Here is a 19,204-nt window from a genome sequence, read left to right on the forward strand (position 1 = left end):
CTCCTGCCTCAGCCTCCCAAGTAGCTGGGACCACAGGTCCCTGCCACAATGCCTGACTATTTTGGGGGGGTTGCAGCCATCATTGTTGTTTGGCAGGCCTGGGCTGGATTCGAACCTGCCACCTTAGGTGTATGCGGCTGGAACCTTAGACACTTGAGCCACAGGGGCCGAGCCCAAACGTGGGAAATTTATAGTGCACAGCATCCAAGTATTTTCCAGGGATGCGTGTGCATACACACACACACACACACACACACACACAACCCCAGCAGAAAAATATGACCAATAACCAGGAGAAAATCAGAAATGGCTAGAAATGGCAAAGATGATAAAACTAGCAGACAAAGATGACAAAACAGTTAACGATAAATATGCTCTAAATACCCGAGAAGGCAGAGGAAAACCTGAGAATAAAGAGAGGAGATAAAGGTGCAAAAAAATTCATGTAGAAATACTTGAGAAGAAACACTATTAAGTGAAAAACCTAGTGATATTAATAGTATATTAATTAGACTGGAAAAGAAAAGATAAATGTGCTTGAAGACATAGCCACAGAAACTATCCAAAATGAAACAGAGAGAAAAAAGACTGGAAAAAAAAAAAGGAACAGAGTATCAGTGACCCACGGGACAATAGCAAGCCATCTAACATATGTATAATTGGAGTATCAAAAGGAGAGGAGAGGGGAGGGACAGAAAAAATATTTGAATAAATAATGGCTGAAATTTTTTAAGTTTGGTGAAAACTCTGGATCCAAGAATCTCAGTGAACTCCAAGCTGAATAAAGCCTAAAGAGAAGCATGCAGAGATATATCATAATCAAATTGCCAAAAATCAAGCTTAAGAAAAAAATCTTAAAACACCCAGAAGACAAAACACATTAAGTACTTAAGAAAAACTTTGTCCACTATTTGCTAGAGTCAAAAACTGTACACTAGCAGACCGTGGAGAGAAATCTTTAAAGTAGTGAAATGGAAACAAAGTCAGCCCAGAATTCTTTACATGGCTGGACATGGTGGCTCACACCTGTAATCTTAGCATTCTAGGAGGCTGAGGTGAGTGGATTGCTTGAGCTCACGTGTTCGAGACCAGCCTGAGCAAGAGTGAGACACTATCTCTATTAAAAATGAAAAACTGAGGCAGGAGGATCTCTTAAGCCCAAGAATTGGAGGTTGCTGTGAGCTGCCACTGCATGGCACTGTAACCTGGGGCAACAGAGTGAGACTTTGTCTCCAAAAAAAAAGAAAGAAAGAAAATTGAATTTCTTACATAACAAAAATCTTCTAAAATGGAGAAATAAAGACTTTTTTCAGATATTCAAAACCTGAGAAAATTTATCCCTGAAAGCTTTCACTGTAAGAAATGTTAAGGCATAAGACATGCTTCCATATGGAAATCTGAATGGCTATATAAAGGAACAAAGAGAGCCAGAACTGGTAAACGTGTAGGTGAATGTAAACAACTTTTCTTATTTCTTCTGAAAGATAATTGCTAGCCATAGGGGTACATGCTTGTAGTCCTAGCTCCTCAGGAGGCTGAGGCAAGAGGATTACCTGAGCCCAAGAGTTTCAGGTTGCTGTGAGCTATGACACCAATGATATGGAGTGAGATGTCTCAAAAACAAACAAACAAACAAACAAACAAACAAGCAGAAGTGAAATGTATAATAATAGCACAAAGACTGAGAGAGGGAAAATGGAAATATACTCTACTGCTTTAAGGTTCTTGCCCTATATGTAAATTGACATATTATTTGAAGGTAAAATGCGATAAGGTAAAAATTTCTTTTTTTTTTTCCATCAAAACATCAAGGTAAAAATTTCTATTGTAAACCTTAGAACTAATTCAAGATCTGGCTTAGGAATTGTACAAGATGAGCCTAGACTATCCCGTCACTCCAGGGAGCCAGTGTGAACCTGTGAAACTGCTTTTGTTAACTAACATAAGAACAAAATGCTGAGAAACTCTTTTTGTTCAAGTCACGAGTATGAGAAACTTTGTATTTGAAATAATATCACCAAGAATCAAATGTTATAGTCTTCCCTGGGAGAAACTAGTCTTTTAATACAGAAAGGCAAGCTTGGTTTCAGAGCCAGGTGCAAAGTGTCAGAAGGTTTTAGGATACAAAATTTCACATCTATCTTAATTTTGTACTTTCCATGGAAGTGGGACCTTGAATCCCTTTACAGCCGAGATCTGATGTTAACCCCCTTAGGCGCTGCCTCCTGGCCCTGCCTTGCCTTGAAGTCTATCAAACATGGCTTCATTCACCTTGTACTTCAGCCTGCACTTTCCCTTAGTTCCCTTATTTGTGCAGGGAAATTTGGTAGCTTTTAGGGGGATTTTTCTTTTCTTTTTTCTTTTTTTTGAGACAGAGTCTCACTCTGTTGCCCAGGCTAGAGCATATAGTTCATAGCAACCTCAAACTCCTAGGTTCAAGTGACTCTCCTGCTTCAGCCTCCCGAGGAGCTGGGACTACAGATCTCTGCCACAAAGCCCCGCTAACTTTTCTATTTTTAGTAGAGTTGGGGTCTTGCTCTTGCTTAGGCTTGTCTAGAACTCCTCAGTTCAGGGCATCCTCCTCCCTCAGCCTCCCAGAGTGCCAGGGTTACAGGCCTGAGCCTCCGCACTAGGTGCTTTATAGACGAATTCTATCTTCAGCATGGACATAGCCTATTATGGTGTCACCTGGAAACAGATTAGAAATAGCGGAGGAAAGTGGCTGAACATCTCTCTATGCTCTCTTGTAGCATAAAATAGATCCAGGAGGTCCCCAAATTCCCTTCTCTCTGGTTAAGAAAGGAAAACCAGTGACAAAATGCAGAAGGCAATAAGGGAAGGTGTGAACAGCATTAATCCAGGAACCAGACAGGAAATTTGGTTGAAATGAAGGGCCAAGTCAGTGGTCGGGTCCTCAACATGGCCAAGAGATTTCGTCAGCCAGGGGATCCAGTAACAAGAGTTCACTCTGGTCACACTCAATGAGGCATATTACCAGGGCTGGGTGTGGTGGCTAACACCTGTAATCCTAGCACTCTGGGAGGCTGAGGTGGGTGGATTGCCTGAGCTCACAGGTTCGAGAACAGCCTGAGCAAGAGCAAGACCCAGTCTCTAAACATAGCCATGCATTGTGGCAGGCACCTGTAGTCCCAGCTACTTGGGAGGCTGAGGCAAGAGAATTGCTTAAGCCCAAGAGTTTGAGGTTGCTGTGAGCTGATGCCGTGGCACGCTACCAAGGATGACAAAGTGAGACTGTGTCTCCAAAAAAACCCAAATGAAAAAATGAAGGATATTACCCCAGTGGACCACAAGGATCCAGCACAGGGATCCTACCGCCTCAGGTTCCTGCCCCAGGGCCTTTGCACATGTCATTTCCGCTAGGTTTATTATTCTTCTTTATATATCCACATGGTTTACCATGTATGGTTTCTTTGGTTCCAGTGAGCCATTTCATGAGCACCCCATTAAAAATATCAAAACACCTCCCCCTGGCATTTGCTATCCTCCTTCATGCCTATTTTTCTCTTTGCATTCACCATCATCATCATGGGACAGATGTTTCACTTATTTTCAAAATTCTCTGGATCCTCCAGTAAATGTAGAATCTCTGGATCTTCCAGTAGATGAGCAAAATCTCTGTCTTCTGTCCAGAATCTGTGTGTTTTGTTCTGCTTTGCTTATTGTCCTGCCTCCAGCACCTATCACAGTGCCAGGAACATGAAATCTATTCAGCCATTTTACTGAATGAAGCAATTAATTAATTGATGACATATTAACTTACTTTCTCCTAAACCTAGATGCTCTCCCTGGAAGAAGGGGGGAAGAAAGGAGACATACCAAAAGACTGGATATTTATTCTTTTTTTTTTTTGGCTGGGCCTGGGCTTGAACCCGCCACCTCTGGCATATGGGTCCGACGCCCTACCCTTTTGAGCCACAGGCGCCACCAAAGACTGGATATTTATTCAAAAGAGACTGAATTAACTTGAAGATTGTCTTAAACCAGAAAGACAAACATTTAAGTACTGAGTTTGGGCACAGCCTCTATGTGCCCTCTTCTGCCCCTCCCTCCACTAGTTCACCCACCATCAGGATGGCAGGTCTTGGGAAAGTTCAGATGTTACAGAAAATGAAGAAGCTTTGCACATCAAGATTTTAGTGTGTTCTGTGTTGTTCCCTTAGCCTGCTATTCCTATACACTTGATGTTGTTATAGCAGTTGAGAAATAAGGAAATTGACACTGTGAGCCTCTGAGCTACTTTTGGGGGGTTACAGAGTTAGGGTATGGTGGGGGAGGATTCTAACGGGGTTCTGGGCTTTCCTTTCTTTCCCTGGTGAGTGTTTTCAGGGTCACAGGCAGACATGAGGACTGAGGTTAGCTAATGTAGGAAATTCACACATTCTGACTTTGTGGAAAGGTGAGCTGACAGCCTAGGGGTGGGCAGAAGCTTCTGCCAGATGAGCAGGAGGGAGCAGGCAGCTGGAGCTGGACTTGGTGGGATGTGCACATCTGACCAGGGCCCGTCTCTGCTTAAGTCACCCATGGCTCCCTCTGCTGGTGGCTTCCTCTCCTGGCCTTCAAAGCTCATTCAGACCTGGGCCTTGTGTGCTCACTCCTTGCTGCTTCCCTGACACACTCCTCTGCTTTGTGTGGCTTTCCCCAAAGGGGAGGCCATGTTCTTCCCCATGCCTGGACCTTTGCAGAAGCTGACCTCCCTGCCTGGACACCCTTTTACTTAGACCTTTTCTTCTTGCCTTTCTACTCACGTCTCAGGATTTGGGGTATCTCTCTAGGGCAGTGGTTCTCAACCTGTGAGTTGCGACCCACAGGAACTGTATTAAAAGGCCGTGGCATTAGGAAGGTTGAGAACCACTGCTCTTGAAGGACTCTCCTGACCCTCAGGCTGGGCTGTGGGCCCAGTTGGCTGGCTTCTCTCTGACACAGACATGTCACCCTGGGCTGTAAGTGCTGGTGTAACTGTCTCCTCAAGGCCATGCCATTTATCTCTGTGGCCCTAGCTCCCAACACAGCATCTGGTACAGAGGCAGCAACAGTAAACATGAACTTTTCTCTCCCACTAAGGTGGCTGTGATCCTTACAAAGCCTAGATCATTCTGGGGACAGTTCTGCACAAGCACCAGGACTGCCTCTTCTCCTTCCTGTCTCTTTTGCCCACCTCCTCCACTCTTCCTCACACTCCAGGCCACCTGCTACGCTCCCTGGAGCTGAGCAGGGAGAGGAGGGATGGAGTGTCGGAGCTAGGAGCTCTGCGAGTTGTAGTTGGCACCTAACATCTGGCACCCGATGCTGGTGAGGGCGTCTCTTAAACATGGTCCAAATTGTGACCCGCAGCCTGCGCCCTGCCACCCTTAGGGTTTTCCTTGACCAGGTCTCAGTCTCCAAACCCTGCCCCTTCCCTGAGGAGGTCCAGGTTACCTGGAGTGAGCTGGGACAAGAGCAGCAGTGCAGCCAAAGTCAGCAAAAGGAGCTTCATGGCTGGAGACCGCCCAAGGTGAAGCCGCAAGTGCGATGTGACCGGCAGAGCTAATGGGACGTAGGGGAGTGCCCGGCCCTGGCTCGCTGTCCCTCTGATAACCACAGCACACATTCTGCTCTCAGCTGCCCACGGTACAGTCCCCACTCCCCCTCCACAGGGTGGTGCCCACACCTCTGCGCTGACAGCCTCCCTTTGTCATGGAGGTCGGTAGAGAGAAGTCCAAGGTCCAGCCTTGGTCCGCGGCCTTTCACCCGGCTCGAAACCACCCGACCCCAGGCACCACACGGGAGCGCCACCGACGCGGAGTCCGGAGGGCCAGGGACGCCCGCAGAGCAGCGTTAGAGTAATAAATACCACCCGACAGGCAGATGAACCGAGATGCGATTCCAGGCAGAGGAACGTTGGTAGGCAGGTTCATGATGGTGAAACGAAAAATACGACGTAATCGGAGCAAAAACTGGGAGAAAAATGACAGTAAGAGATACAGCTGCAAGTTCTGTGCGGCCTCTAGAAGTTCCAGGGGCCACAGCGCTCTGCTAGTCCTGGCCTTGTGGTGGACTGTACTCTCAGGGTCACCCTCATGGGCACCAGGCTGTGCCCCTTCCTCAGAGATGCAAGAACCAGCCATTGAGGGTCCCTGGGCTGAACTCAGGATTTGAAAACTCACTCTCTTTCTCTTATTTTCCTCAGTGCTCTGGGTGGTAGCTGCATCCTGTGGTTACTAACACTTGTTTCCTCGGGGTCCTTTTGTTCTTTCAGCCTTCCAAGAATGTGTAACTGATTCCCTTTACTTAATAGCCTCTGTTGGTAGCCTAGTTCAGTGGGTAGGGTGCTGGTCACAGGCACCAAGGCGGGTGGGTTTGAACCCAGCCCGGGGCCAGCTAAACAGCAATGACAACTGCAACAACAACAAAAATAGCCGGGCATTGTGGCAGGAGCCTATAGTCCCAGCTACTCGGGAGGCTGAGGCAAGAGGATTGCTTAAGCCCAGGAGTTGGAGGTTGCTGTGAGCTGTGACACCACAGCACTCTACCAAGGGCGACAACTTGAGACTCTGTCTCAATAAATAAATAATATCCTCTGTTGTGAATATTGGTGTGGAGTCTGTTTCCTGATGGGACCCTGCCTGATTCAGAGGTGAAGGGTATGAAAGCATACACGGTAAAAATAACAGTGGAACCCATTTCTGTAGAGGCAGAAAACCTATTGGATGGGGCTGTTAATTGAAAGGCAAGTGAATTTGTGAGGTCAGCAAGTTTAAATAATTCTTTCTAAAACCATTTCAGTGAAACAAGAAGCAGCATCTAGGAAGGGATTTGGTGCCCAAAGCCTAGAAATCTACCTTCACGTCCTTCGTTCCTGTTAAGGGGGAATCACTTTTTTCAAACATGTATTAGTTAAGACTCACTCCAGGAAGCACAGAATAAAGTATTTATTCTAAGAATTAGATACTAATCAGCTGGGTGTGGTGGCTCAAGCCGGCAATCCTAGCAATCTGGAAGGTCAAGGTCGGTAGATTGCTTGAGCTCAGGAGTTCCAGACCGCCTGAGCAAGAGCGAGACACTGTCTCTACTAAAAATAGAAAAGCTAGCCAGGCATTGTGGCAGGTGACTGTTGTTCCAGCTACTTGTAAGGCTGAGGCAAGAGGATGGCTTGAGCCCAAGAGTTTGAGATTGCTGTGAGCTATGATGCCATCACTCTACCCAGGGGAACAGAGGATGCTGTCTCAAAAAAAAAAGAAATAAAAGAATTAGATACTATTCAATTTCTGGACAGCAAAGACCTGCAAACATTAGAGAAAAGTCACTAGCCAGCCCTGGCGTGGGTGAATGTGTCAAGGAAGCTAAGCATGTCCCAGCTGTAGAGGGACTGCTAAGGGAGCTCCTATAGAGAAGTCTGTGGACGATTATTCAAAACTCTGCCCTCTGGTGGCGAGTTCAAACACAGCCCCGGCCAACAACTGCAAAAACTGCAAAAAACAAAACAAAAAACCAACTCTGCCCTCTTTCACTCTCAATGCCAAAGTCCTTCCTCACCTGAGTGTTTTAGGCAGCAGCAGGACCTCTTCTCTTAGATAAGAAATAATCTAATAGACACGTTGTCCCTAAGATCTGAATGAGTGTCCTCCTATGCAAAGACTTCATAGAAAAGGCTGAGTGGTAAAGCTGGGCCCTGGGGTCAGTCTGGTCAGCGGGGCTGGCATTTTAGGAGAGCTGGCATGGAACAGGACATGGAGAGGACTGACCCAAACCTTCATACGCCCCTGCATCTCTTCCTCACCACCTCTAACCAAAGACACTTTGGAGAATGATGGCTGCTCCTTCGTTTTGCCTCTCAAGTCTCATAATAATAATAATAGTAATAATAATAAAAGTTTGTGGCAAACTTTAACTCAATTCCTTACAGAGAAGGGAGGTACAAAATGTAATATTATCTTAGTTAGGGTTGCTTTGAGCACCCGCCAGGATGTAAAACATCATAAAATTCAATTTTCTTATATGAGGGCTAAGGGATGAGGGGGTAGGATATACATTCTCTCTTGAGAAGAATGCACCTATTAGATTCTTTTCTCTTTAAGAGATTTCCTCCTCGCTGCCTAAATGGCCTGGATATAGACACAGATCATGCTAATGAGGTTTACATCTGAGGATCTTGGAGCTTCCCTCCTCAGTTTCCAATATTCTTTGCACACTTTTCCCTTGATTCGTACACCCAATGTGCTATATCATCCTTGCAAACCATGGTCTTTTGGGAGTGCTTCAAACGGAGTTGTGTATTGAGAGTGGAGAGGATGAAACTATTTGGTGACCCAGTCCTGACTCTGCTACTAACTTTCTATGTGATCTTGGAAAAATCACTTTTTTCTGGGCCTCCATCTTGTCAACCAAAAATCTGGAGAAGATTGGCAGTAGGAAACAATATATCCATCATAGTACATGGTTTTCTAGATGCTGAAAAAACATAGAGAGTGAAAAAAATGAAGAAATCCTAGGTTTTCAACACCCAAACAGGGCAGGGTAATTGGATTTTCACCTAAGGATTCTCTGGGATGTCCTAATCAGTTTCTAAATCCCTGTGACACTTATATCATAGGTCTTTCTCCTTGACCCCAGCTCTCAAATACACTGTGTGGCTCTTGCAAAACCATAGTCCCTCTCTGGGCCTACTTGCATAGTCAAGGTACTAATTTTGCTCTCATTTTAAAGCTCCCCATGTGGGGTAAACCCCCACAAAAATTAAATGAAATGTGCTCTTTTAATTCCAGAACTGAGCGAAAAGACTTGTGAGTATTATGTGCTTTTGTCGAAGCCCTAAGCGACCTGGGAAAACACGGTGGGGGCCTGCAGGCCAGGGGTAAAAACCTCCCACAGGTAACCCCGACTGTGCAGTCAAGTCAGCCTGTCAGATAAGGGTTGAAACGGCCCATCTGTGCAGAGGACATGACTCAAAGGTTGATGTGAGTGAAAAGAAAACCTCCATCGTAATGATGTGAGTAAAATACTCCATTGTAACTGCAGGGTCTCCAAATCCATAAAAAAAAGTCATGAAGCCAGTTTCTCAGAAATTTAATTGAGTACATAGAAGAGAAAGGTTTTACTCCTCTGTTTATCCTAACCTTTAACTTTAACAATAGAAGTCAGATAATGTATTGTTCTTTTAGGTCTTCCAAGAGGAGTAGCCTGAGGCTAGCTTAAGATGGTTGTCTTACTTTCCTGGACTTTCTTTCTTTAGGCTAATCTTATGATGGCTATCTCACTTTCCCGGACTTTCTTTCTTTTCTATAGTTTAAGATAAGAAATGAGGATGTTAGGATTATTGATCTATGTGGTGTACGTGACTAGCTCCCAATAAAGGGGAGTGGAAAATAAAGACATTTTGCTACATGCCACCTAAGAGTATGTAGTCCTTTCTTGCTTTTAAACAATTCTAGGAGGGAGTTTGTGTAGGGGCTGAGCCCACGCCATTTTAATGATGGCCACCACCACCATCTTAGGCCCAATGAGTCAGCATAACGTTCCCCGCCCATCCCATGGCCGAAACCTATGTCCAATCAGGAGCTTAGGTCTAACCTGTAATCTGTCCATGCCCCTAGCAACCAACCAAAATTATACCCGTACTTTACTCCTCCTCTTCCTGTTTTGCAACCAATCAAAATTGCACCCGTACTTTACCCCTCCCCTTCCTGTTTTGCAACCAATCAAAATTGTACCCGTACTTTACCCCTCCCCTTCCAGTTTTCTGTACCCTATAAAAACTGATTGCACCTCAGGGGCAGGGCTCTTCCTTGGTGTGCTCACCAGGAGAGTCCAGGCCCCGGCTTGAATAAAGCTTGCCTCATAATCTTTATATCGGAGTGTGTCTCGGACTAACTCTTGAGGGATCGAGAAAAATCCAGGCACAACACTTGCACCTGCGGCCAAGCCATCCTTCTCTCCCCACGAGAAAGAACATCACCTAACACCCCCAAAAGACCATGGTTTGCAAGGATGATATAGCACATTGAGTGTAGGGATCAGGGAAGAGTGTGCAAAGAGAATTGGAATCTGATGAGGGAAGCCCCAAGATCCTTAGGTGTAAACCTAATTAGCACGACCTGTGTTGGCCTATGTTGGGAGTGAAAAACTAGAATTCTGCACCATTCCATTTTCTATACCTTTTCAACACTCAGAGAACCATAATAAACATGTACTCTGTTGCTCTTTACAGTCCATCAACTCCAATCTGCTTATTGGTGAGAATGAAGCTCAGAGAAGAGAAGTGACTCTCCCAAGGTCACACAGCCACTAAGTGCAACAGCCAGGATAAAGAGCTGAGTATTTTCAACTCTGCCCTCTCTCACTCTCAATTCCCAAGTCTTTTCTGAAGCTGACCATTTTAGGCAGCAGCAAGGCCTCTTCTCTTGGACAGGAGATAATCTAATAGACACATTGTTCCTAAGATCTAAATGAAGTGTTCCTCCTTCTTTACTCCTCAGCTCCCAAACTGGGAAACTGCCTTTGAAAAAAGGAGTCTTCTTAATTTGCGTTAGAACCACGATAATGGTGGATTTCTAAACTAGATAATGTAAGGCTTTGTGGGGCATAGTAAAGATTGTGGATATTTTCCTAGGTGTGATGTGGAGCCTTGGAGGATTTTAAGCTGGGTTATAAGAAGGGCTGACATATATTTTTAAAAGTAGCCTTCTGGCTGTTGTATGATTTATTCTTGCTGGTCCTTAAAAGGTAAAGGTGGACAAAGGGAGGCATGTTAGCTCAGGTAGGTGGGTGTGGGTGTGTCAGGATGGTGACTAGGCATGAGAGAGGCAGGCTATCTCAGGGCAGGCTGTACCCGTGGGCAGCTGAGGGCACACATAAGCAACACAGTTTCCAAGTGATTAGAGGGATCAGAGAATCCAGACTCTCCCCTATTTTCTGTCACTTTTCCAGACTGCCCGAGGCTGCTTCTACTTGAAGTTATGAAGCCTGTTTTGCTGACTATGGCTGTGCTGCTGCTTTTGTGCCAGGTCATTCCAGGTAACTTAGACCTCTTCAGAGGAGGGGTCAAGGGTGAAGAGTGGGTCTTGGTTAGGGGGAATCTCAGGGCCTGGCAGGATGGGCTGATAAGAGGCAATATGAAATACCACTTGTCTTGGGGGGAAGAGGGAAGAGCCTTCAGATCTTGGGTTAGAACCTATGTCAACATTTGTTAACTCTTGTGATTCCCCAGCAGACCACTCGGTTCCTTGTGAGTGCCTATGAGTTTCAATTTACTCATTTTCCCTCCATTTGAAATAACAAATTAGGTCAAGGGGTCGATGTTAGACACACTGAAATTTTGATGTGCCACTGAAGTGACTTCTTTGTGTCTTGTAATTCATCTGAATCTTCCTAGCAACTTCCCTCCTATTGATGGGAAAGAATTGGAGAGGGCGCAGGGCATGTTCCTACACTTGGAAGACAATTATATTCATCTTATCTGATTTAAAACAGCCTCTCAGATGAATTCATTTTGCTTCGGATAAATGTTTAGTCTTTTATTGTTTCTACTTTTACCCACGTCCCTTCTCCTTTCTATGTTAGTATCTGGATTTAGGGGACAATAGATATGATGTCGCTGTTTACTTAAATAATTAATTCCTTCGGTAAGTATTGTTGAGTAGATTCCATGTGTGAGGCCCGGTGATAGGTGTCGGAGAAAGGGCAGTGAATCAACAAACCAACCAAATAAACGAGGAAAACCTCCATTCTCTTGGAACTTAGACCTCTGTTGAGGAGGAAATGAGCAGAGTAAAAGCAGGAGATACCAAGTATCAGGGGATGTGGGTTTGGAATTTTAAAAGGAGTATTAAGGGAATGCCTCACTGAGTAAGTGACATTGAAGGGCGGTGCCTGTGGCTCAAAAGGGTAGGGCGCCAGCCCCATATGCCGGAGGTAGCGGGTTCAAACGCAGCCCTGCCAACAACTGCAAAAAAAAAAAAAGTGACCTTGAACAAAAATTTGAAGGAGATGGGCAGTGGGGGCCATGTAGATATGCTGGGAAGAGCATGCATTTCTTAGCTGAACTACTTCTCAAAGAGACATTGCCCATCACTTGCTATTTGGTTACCTTGGGGTTTAAAGAGTTTGGAGGGAAAAGGCAGGATAAAAGCCCAACTTTGCTTACTTTGTGAGATAACAAGTTAGTTACCGATTCATTTCTGAGGCTGACCAATTAGTTTTACTTAAATATTAATCATTTAATTTTCAGAGACGGTGTCTTGCTATGTTGCACAGACTGTACTTGAACTTCTAAGTTCAAGTGATCCTCCTACCTCACACTCCCAAGAATATTGTTTATCTGTACTTGAAACTCATGTTTCTAAGCCATTAGTTCAATCTATGGCAATTATTATCTCTATTGAAGTTCAAGTTGCCCTATTCCTGGTCTATGGGCACCTCTTCAATTTGGCTCATAAGACTTCTCCTATCTCCTGATAGGACCTCCCTTGATATCTGGTAGGACAGAAAGTTCCTAGGTTCATCTTGTAATTTATGGCCCAAACACTGGAATCAGACATATGTTTAAGAAGGCCTGGTTTATTTTATTTTAGGGGGAGACAGTATTTTTTTTTTTTTTTTTTTGAGACAGAGCCTCAAGCTGTCCCCCTGGGTAGAGTGCTGTGGCATTACAGCTCACAGCAACCTCCAACTCCTGGGCTCAAGCGAGTCTCCTGCCTCCGCCTCCCAAGTAGCTGGGACCACAGGCGCCCGCCACAATGCCCGGCTATTTTTTTTTTGGTTGCAGCCGTCATTGTTGTTTGGCGGGTCCAGGCTGGGGATTCGAACCTGCCACCTTAGGTGTACATGGCTGGCGCCTTAGCCAGTTGAGCTATAGGCGCCGAGCCAGGGGGGGGAGACAGTATTTTAAGACTACAGTATAAGTGCTAAGGATACTAATTTTTACTGGTTAGTCATTTTTTTCTAGGCTTTTTCAGTAACTAAAGCTGGAGTTAAAAAAAAATCTATCTATGACCATCATCTATCCGTCTATTTAAAAATAAAATACTTAAAGTTTCATACTGATACTTCCAATTCAAATTCAGAACCACCTGCTATATCACATCATTATTATTTTTTCTTATATTGAGAATTCTGTTTAATAAAGTTACAGGTGATGATAGAACTTGAATATCCCATAATTACCCATTTGATTTCTCTTCTATCACATATATAATAGTTTTAGTAAAATAATACCAATACTACCACAATAACATGACAAGTCAAACTAGTTAGAATTTCAGCATATGCTCTCATTATCATTCTCTCATTTTTATATTGTACTGTGTCTATATTATCAGGAAATACAGCCACTGTGTACTCTACTCCCTCTTTTAGAATCCTCATTCTAGTTCTTCAACTTTGTATTTAATATTTAGTTCTGGGTCAATGCTCCTTTCATTTGCTTGGCTGGTAGATTACTTAGGAACAGCTTATGGGAAAAATAGCCCCTGAATTTTAGTGTGTTAGTAACAGTTTGTTTTTGTGTTTGGGAGTCAAATTTGTTGGACATAATATTTTTTGCTTACTTTTTCTTTCCTTAAATACCTTAAATATGACCATTTTTATTTTCTGGAATAAAGCTCTTTTGTTAAAAAGTATAAGCATAGTTTAGACTTACAGTCTTGTAGTATTTTCTTTGCCTATATCACTTTTTATTTTTGGTGTGGCTTTAATACCCAACACATGTTTTTTCCTTTTTCTGTGATATCCAGTAATTCTACAAGAATATATCTTGCTTTGGGTCAGTATTCTCAGGTATACTGTATGCCCTTTCAGTATGTGTTTTCAAATATTTTTCTTTTCTTTTCTTTCTTTCTTTTTTTTTTTGGAGACAGAGCCTCAAACTGTCCCCCCTGGGTAGAGTGCTGTGGCATCACAACTCACAGCAACCTCCAACTGCTGGGCTCAAGCGAGTCTCCTGCCTCTGCTTCCAAGTAGCTGGTACCACAGGCACTCGCCACAACGCCTGGCTATTTTTTTTCTTTTTGGTTGCAGCCATCATTGTTGTTTGGTGGGCCCAGGCTAGATTTGAACCCGCCACCTTAGGTGTACGTGGCTAGCGCCTTAGCCACTTGAGCCACAGGTGCCAAGCCTCAAATATTTTTCTATTTCAGGAAATTTTACTGAACACAGTGTGTGGTATTTGTTCTGTTCCCTGTCTTTATTCTTTAGTGGTTCCTATTTTTGGTATGTTGGATTTCTTTTACCTATCATCAATATTTGTAACTTTCTATTGATTCTTTTCTATTTCTTTTTTTTTTATATGAGATATTTAACACTTTATTATAAAGTAAGCTTTGTGTTGGATGATTTTGCCCATCTGTAGGCTAATATAAATAAAAAATACTCAGGGTAATTGACACAGCCAAATACCCTAACTTTATCATTATACATTCTATGTGCATATAACAAATCCATGTACCCCCTAAGTGTGTATCAATAAAAAATGCATTGAATATACCTTTGCCATTTTTTAAGGGGATTATTTGCTTTTTAAAAAATTGTTGGGTTGTTTGAATTTCTTGTATAATCTGGATATGAGTCCCTTATTGGATGACTAGTTTGCAAATATTTTCTCTCATTCAACAGGTTATTTCTTACTCTGCTGATTGCTTTCTTTCAGCATCAGGGCAGAATTTAGTCTTTTGGGGGCCAGGCTTTCAGATGGTCTTTTCATTTTATCTCATCCTTTCCTTTTGATTAAAATATCCCTCTTTTCACTCTGTATCACTCTTCAACCATTATCAGGTTCATTTTCGTCCCTTCTAGTTAAGTTATGGAATGATTTTTTTCTGAGGTCCTGCTACTTCCGCATTTATTTAATGCTAGCGACTTGCTTTTCAAACATTTCATTTCATCTCCACAACAACTGTGTGAGGCAGGTGTTACAGCTTCTTTTTGGAAAAGAGGAAATTGGTGCACAGAGAAATGAGGTAACTGCTCCAGATCTTCCAGTTGGCTTGCGATGCAGACAGATTTCAAAACCCATTCTAAGTGTTCCAAAAGCCCATGGTCTTAAGAGGGAACATTCATGAAGGGCTGGGGTTGAGACGGAGTGCCAAGAGAGAATATCATACTATATGACTACCCTACATATCCAGAGGTGACGCCTCCTTTTCCGATGGCCCCTTTTCCTGCCTCGTGTTCTGTTAGTCTTAATCCAGGACTTACTTTCCCCCGTGACTGATATTGGATCTCTCTTTTTTCTTTTTGCATTAGGTGGCACCGAAAAATGTTGGGGTCAACGTGGCTCCTGCCGTGAAACATGCCGCGTTGCTGAAAGGGCCTATATCTTCTGCAGGAACGGTAACCTGTGCTGCGTGCCCCCCAAGGGCCTGCCAAACCTAACACCGAGATAAATTAGTGCTTGGAAGTCCAAGACCATAAAAACAAGGATAAATTGGAGCTTAGTAGTCTCACCTGACCTTAGTAGATTCCTGAGCTTTATTAAAATCTCTTTGGCTGCCTTCTGTGTTTGTGTCTTCGTATGCCTCATCAAGCTCAAATGGAAGGGTGTGGGCCAGGAGGTATATAAAGGACAGGAGACTGTACCTACTGTGTGCTCGGTGTTCTATATCCTTTTCCTTTCTTATAAAAGGAAATTTCATCTATGAACAAAATATTTTGCATCTTTATTGAAGTCTAATTCACGCAAATTGTATATGTTTAATACCATTGATGATTTGATACACATATTCACGGTGAGATGATTACCACAATGGAGTTAATTAACACATCCATCAACCCACATAGTTACCATTTTTCTTTTTGTTTGTTTTTTGAGACAGAGTCTCACTATGTCGCCCTCGGTAGAGTGCTGTGACATCACAGCTCACAGCAACCTCAAACTCTTGGTGCTGAAGCGAGTCTTTTGCCTCAGCCTCCCAAGTAGCTGGGACTACAGGCACCCACCACAATGCCCCGGTATTTTTTGTTGCAGTTGTCATTGTTCTTTAGCAGGCCTGGGCTGGGTTCGAACCCGCCAGGCTCTGTGTATGTGGCTGGTGTTGTACCCACCATTTTTTTTTTTTTTAATCATTATGGTGAGAACACTTAAGATCTACTCTCTTAGTAAATTTCGGGTACACAATACAGTACTGTTAACTTTAGTCACTGCTATGGGGTTTTTGTTCCCTCCAAAACACTTGCTGAAATTTGATGCCCAATGCGACAGTATTAAGAGGTATGGCTTTAGAAGGTAATTGAGTCAAGAGTGCTCCAACTTCAAGAATGGGATTGGGTTCCCTTATGAAAGGGCTTGACAGTAGGAATTGACCCCTTTTAGTCCCTTTCATCCCTTGTGCCCTGTGAGGATACAATGTTCCTCCCCTCTGGAGGCTGCAGCAATAAGCAGCCATCTTGGGAGCAGAGAGACTGGACCCTCACAGTCCTTGACTATTGCCCTTCTCAGCCTCTAGGACTATGAGAAATAGGTTTCAGCCTCAGACACTTTGTTATCGGAGACTAAATGAACTAAGATAGTCACCATGCTGTACCTTAGATCTCCAGAACTTATTCGTCTTATAATGGGAAGTTTGTACAAATCTAAGTTCTTATGTTTACATTCAAGGCATTTCAAATCTTATCCCTGTGTAATTGTCCAACATTATATGCTGCAGGAACTGGCAGCTGCAGCCGGGCAGTATACCGTATCTTGCTGCGTACAATGCACTCCTGTGTATCATAGGCACCCATGTTTTGGGCCCAGACTTTCAGGAACAAAAATCTTTCATTTTAATTTTTTAATTCAGATTTTATTTGTTTACATTTAGGTACTTGTTTTTTGTATTGTAAAGAAACTCTGTAAACATACCAGCTAGATTGCTAGCTCCTGCCTTAAGCGTATGTCTGAAAATACCTTCATTGCAAGTTTGCCGTAAGTTCAACAAAACCCATTACCATATTCCAGGGTTTTATTTTGCATACAGATGTTGTTATTGCTTTCTAGAGCTGCTCTTTTAATGCATAGGCATAAAGAAAAGCATTAAAACCATTTGCATACATATGGAATCAGTACCACTCAAGTATAATGTGCATCCTCGTTTTTTCCCTCAAAAATTTGGGAAAGCTGTGTGCATTATGCCTGGCGAAGTGCAGTATTTATTGTTTCCAGATGGGCTGTGAGCGTTCCTGCCACTGCCCTTCTGTTCACACTGCTTTGTGCCTGGGACACACTTCTTCGCCTCACCTTCTCAACCATTTTTCTGAAATCTACTCTTCTTCAAGGTTTGGAGCAAGTCCTCCATGAACCCCCTCTGACCCCAGCCTTTGATAATTGTTCTCATGTTCTGTTCTATTGTAATAGATTAAAAAAAAATTTAATTCAGCACAGACTACTTAGTAATGTTATTTATGTGGCCATTCTGCCAGACCACTGTGATGATATAGTTGGTTGTCATTATGCTGACATCATCAAATATCCTGGCCTTTGCAGTCTTACTTTTTGGATTTGATTTTATTGTGGAAATAACACTTAACATGAGATCTGTTTTAACAAATACTTAAGTGTATAAAACATTGTTGTTGCTTATAGGTGCCACGGTTTATAGCACATCCCTAGGACTTGTTTATCTTGTTTTTTTTCTCTTTCTTTTTTTTTTTTTGAGATAGAGCCTCAAGGTATCCCCCTGGGTAGAGTGCTGTGGCATCGCAGCTCACAGCAACCTCCAACGCCTGGGCTTGAGCCTCCCAAGTAGCTGGGACCACAGGCACCCACCACAATGCCCGGCTATTTTTTGGTTGCAGCCATCATTGTTGTTTGGCGGGCCCGGGCTGGATTCGAACCCGCCACCTTAGGTGTATGTGGCTGGTGCCTTAGCTGCTTGAGCCACAGGCACTGAGCCAAACTTGTTTATCCTGTTTAGCTGAAACTTTATGCCCATTGATTAGTAACTTCCCATTTCATCTACCCCTGACCCCAGCCCATGACAGCCATCTTGCTACTCTTCGTTTATATAACTTTGACTATTTCAGAAATTTGTCTTTCTGTGACTGGTTTATTTCATTTATTTCACTTAGTATAATGTCCTCCAGGTTTGTCCATGTTGTCACATGTTGCAGAATTTCCTTCTTTTTTTTTTTTATATGAAAAGGCATTTTATTATTACTATTTTGCTATGTAACATGTTAATGAATATACCAGATTGCATTTTCTCAAATGGCATATGAGGCACATTTCTCTCCAATTCCCTGGACAACCTCAGTATCATCTGTCCTTTGGAGGATTCAGTTTCTTATGACGAGTGTGATACTGTCCGCGAGGATACCAACGGTGCTTAGTAGTAAAGAACATTTTGCTAAGTTGTTCTCTCATGGGTCCTTGTTCAAGCCATTCACTTTTTCCTGCTAATCTGGTTTTCAGCATTTGATCATGTGTTTCTTCATTATTATGCCCAGGATCTGGGAGAGGAATCGGTTTTGTGTGTTTATATGGAACGTCCACAGAAGGGTGGTAGCATGCTATTGTCCTGCCATCAGACGTCAAAGCAAGCTCTGCTTCATGGTTATAGTCATCTGGTAGAGAAGAATATGGAGATTTATGACAAACACAATATAAAGCTCCATTTTGGATTGGAAATAAACGTTTCAAGATAATTCTCTTTGATATCACCCATTTTACTGCTGCTCCAGCCATGGTATATCAAGATACTTATGAAAAAAGATTTTTGGAAGAAACACTGCTTTTAAAATCTACTTCTAGGAAAAATCAATTTTCATCCCTTGACAGTGCCTCACCGTGAGCCCGCCATCTTGTTTCCCAGAATTTCCTTCTTTCTAAAGGCGGAATAGTATTCCATTGTGTGTATATTCCACATTTTCTCTATCCATTCATTCATTAGTAGATATTTTCATTGTTTCCACATCTTGGCTATCATGAATAATGCCAGTGAACATGGGTGTGCAGCTATCTCTTTGAGATGCTGATTTCAATTCATTTGGATATAAACCCAGAAGTGAAATTGCAGGATCACACAATAGTTGGGTTTTTAATTTTTTGAGGAATCTCCATACCACTTTTCATAGTGGCTTTGTTGTGCCCACCCCGGGGGTCGCCTACCCAAAGACCACTCACAATCACAAATCGATGCAAAAAGCAAGAGGCAGGTTTATTGCTGGCGCGTCAGGGTTCCTCAGCCACAAGGGGGAAGGAACCCTTAGAGGCTGTTACAGGCTGCTTTTAAGACGAAAA

The 19,204-nt window shown here is 43.2% G+C and overlaps 2 protein-coding genes and 1 pseudogene across 2 annotated transcripts in view; 1 reads left to right on the forward strand and 2 right to left on the reverse strand.

The window, feature by feature from the left end:
* The window catches only part of DEFB123 (defensin beta 123), a 9,673-nt gene extending 4,168 nt beyond the window's left edge, over window positions 1-5,505 (reverse strand). Inside the window, exon 1 of the mRNA XM_023508506.1 lies at window positions 5,437-5,505. Coding sequence (XP_023364274.1) covers window positions 5,437-5,494 — 58 coding nt within the window. The 5' untranslated portion in view covers window positions 5,495-5,505. The remainder of the gene's footprint in view (window positions 1-5,436) is intronic.
* Window positions 5,506-10,952: 5,447 nt separating this feature from the next.
* On the forward strand, window positions 10,953-15,374 carry LOC111722426 (beta-defensin 122-like). The gene is made up of 2 exons (XM_023508492.1): window positions 10,953-11,010; window positions 15,235-15,374. The coding sequence occupies exons 1-2, from the start codon at window positions 10,953-10,955 to the stop codon at window positions 15,372-15,374; spliced, it is 198 nt and encodes a 65-aa protein (XP_023364260.1).
* A 2,846-nt stretch (window positions 15,375-18,220) lies between these two features.
* Window positions 18,221-18,649, reverse strand: LOC100947309 (annotated as a pseudogene).
* Between the last annotated feature and the right edge of the window lie 555 nt (window positions 18,650-19,204).

The sequence above is a fragment of the Otolemur garnettii genome, unplaced genomic scaffold, assembly GCF_000181295.1.
Source record: "Otolemur garnettii isolate 467f Iridium unplaced genomic scaffold, OtoGar3 scaffold00251, whole genome shotgun sequence".
In the NCBI taxonomy this organism is placed as follows: Eukaryota; Metazoa; Chordata; class Mammalia; order Primates; family Galagidae; genus Otolemur; species Otolemur garnettii.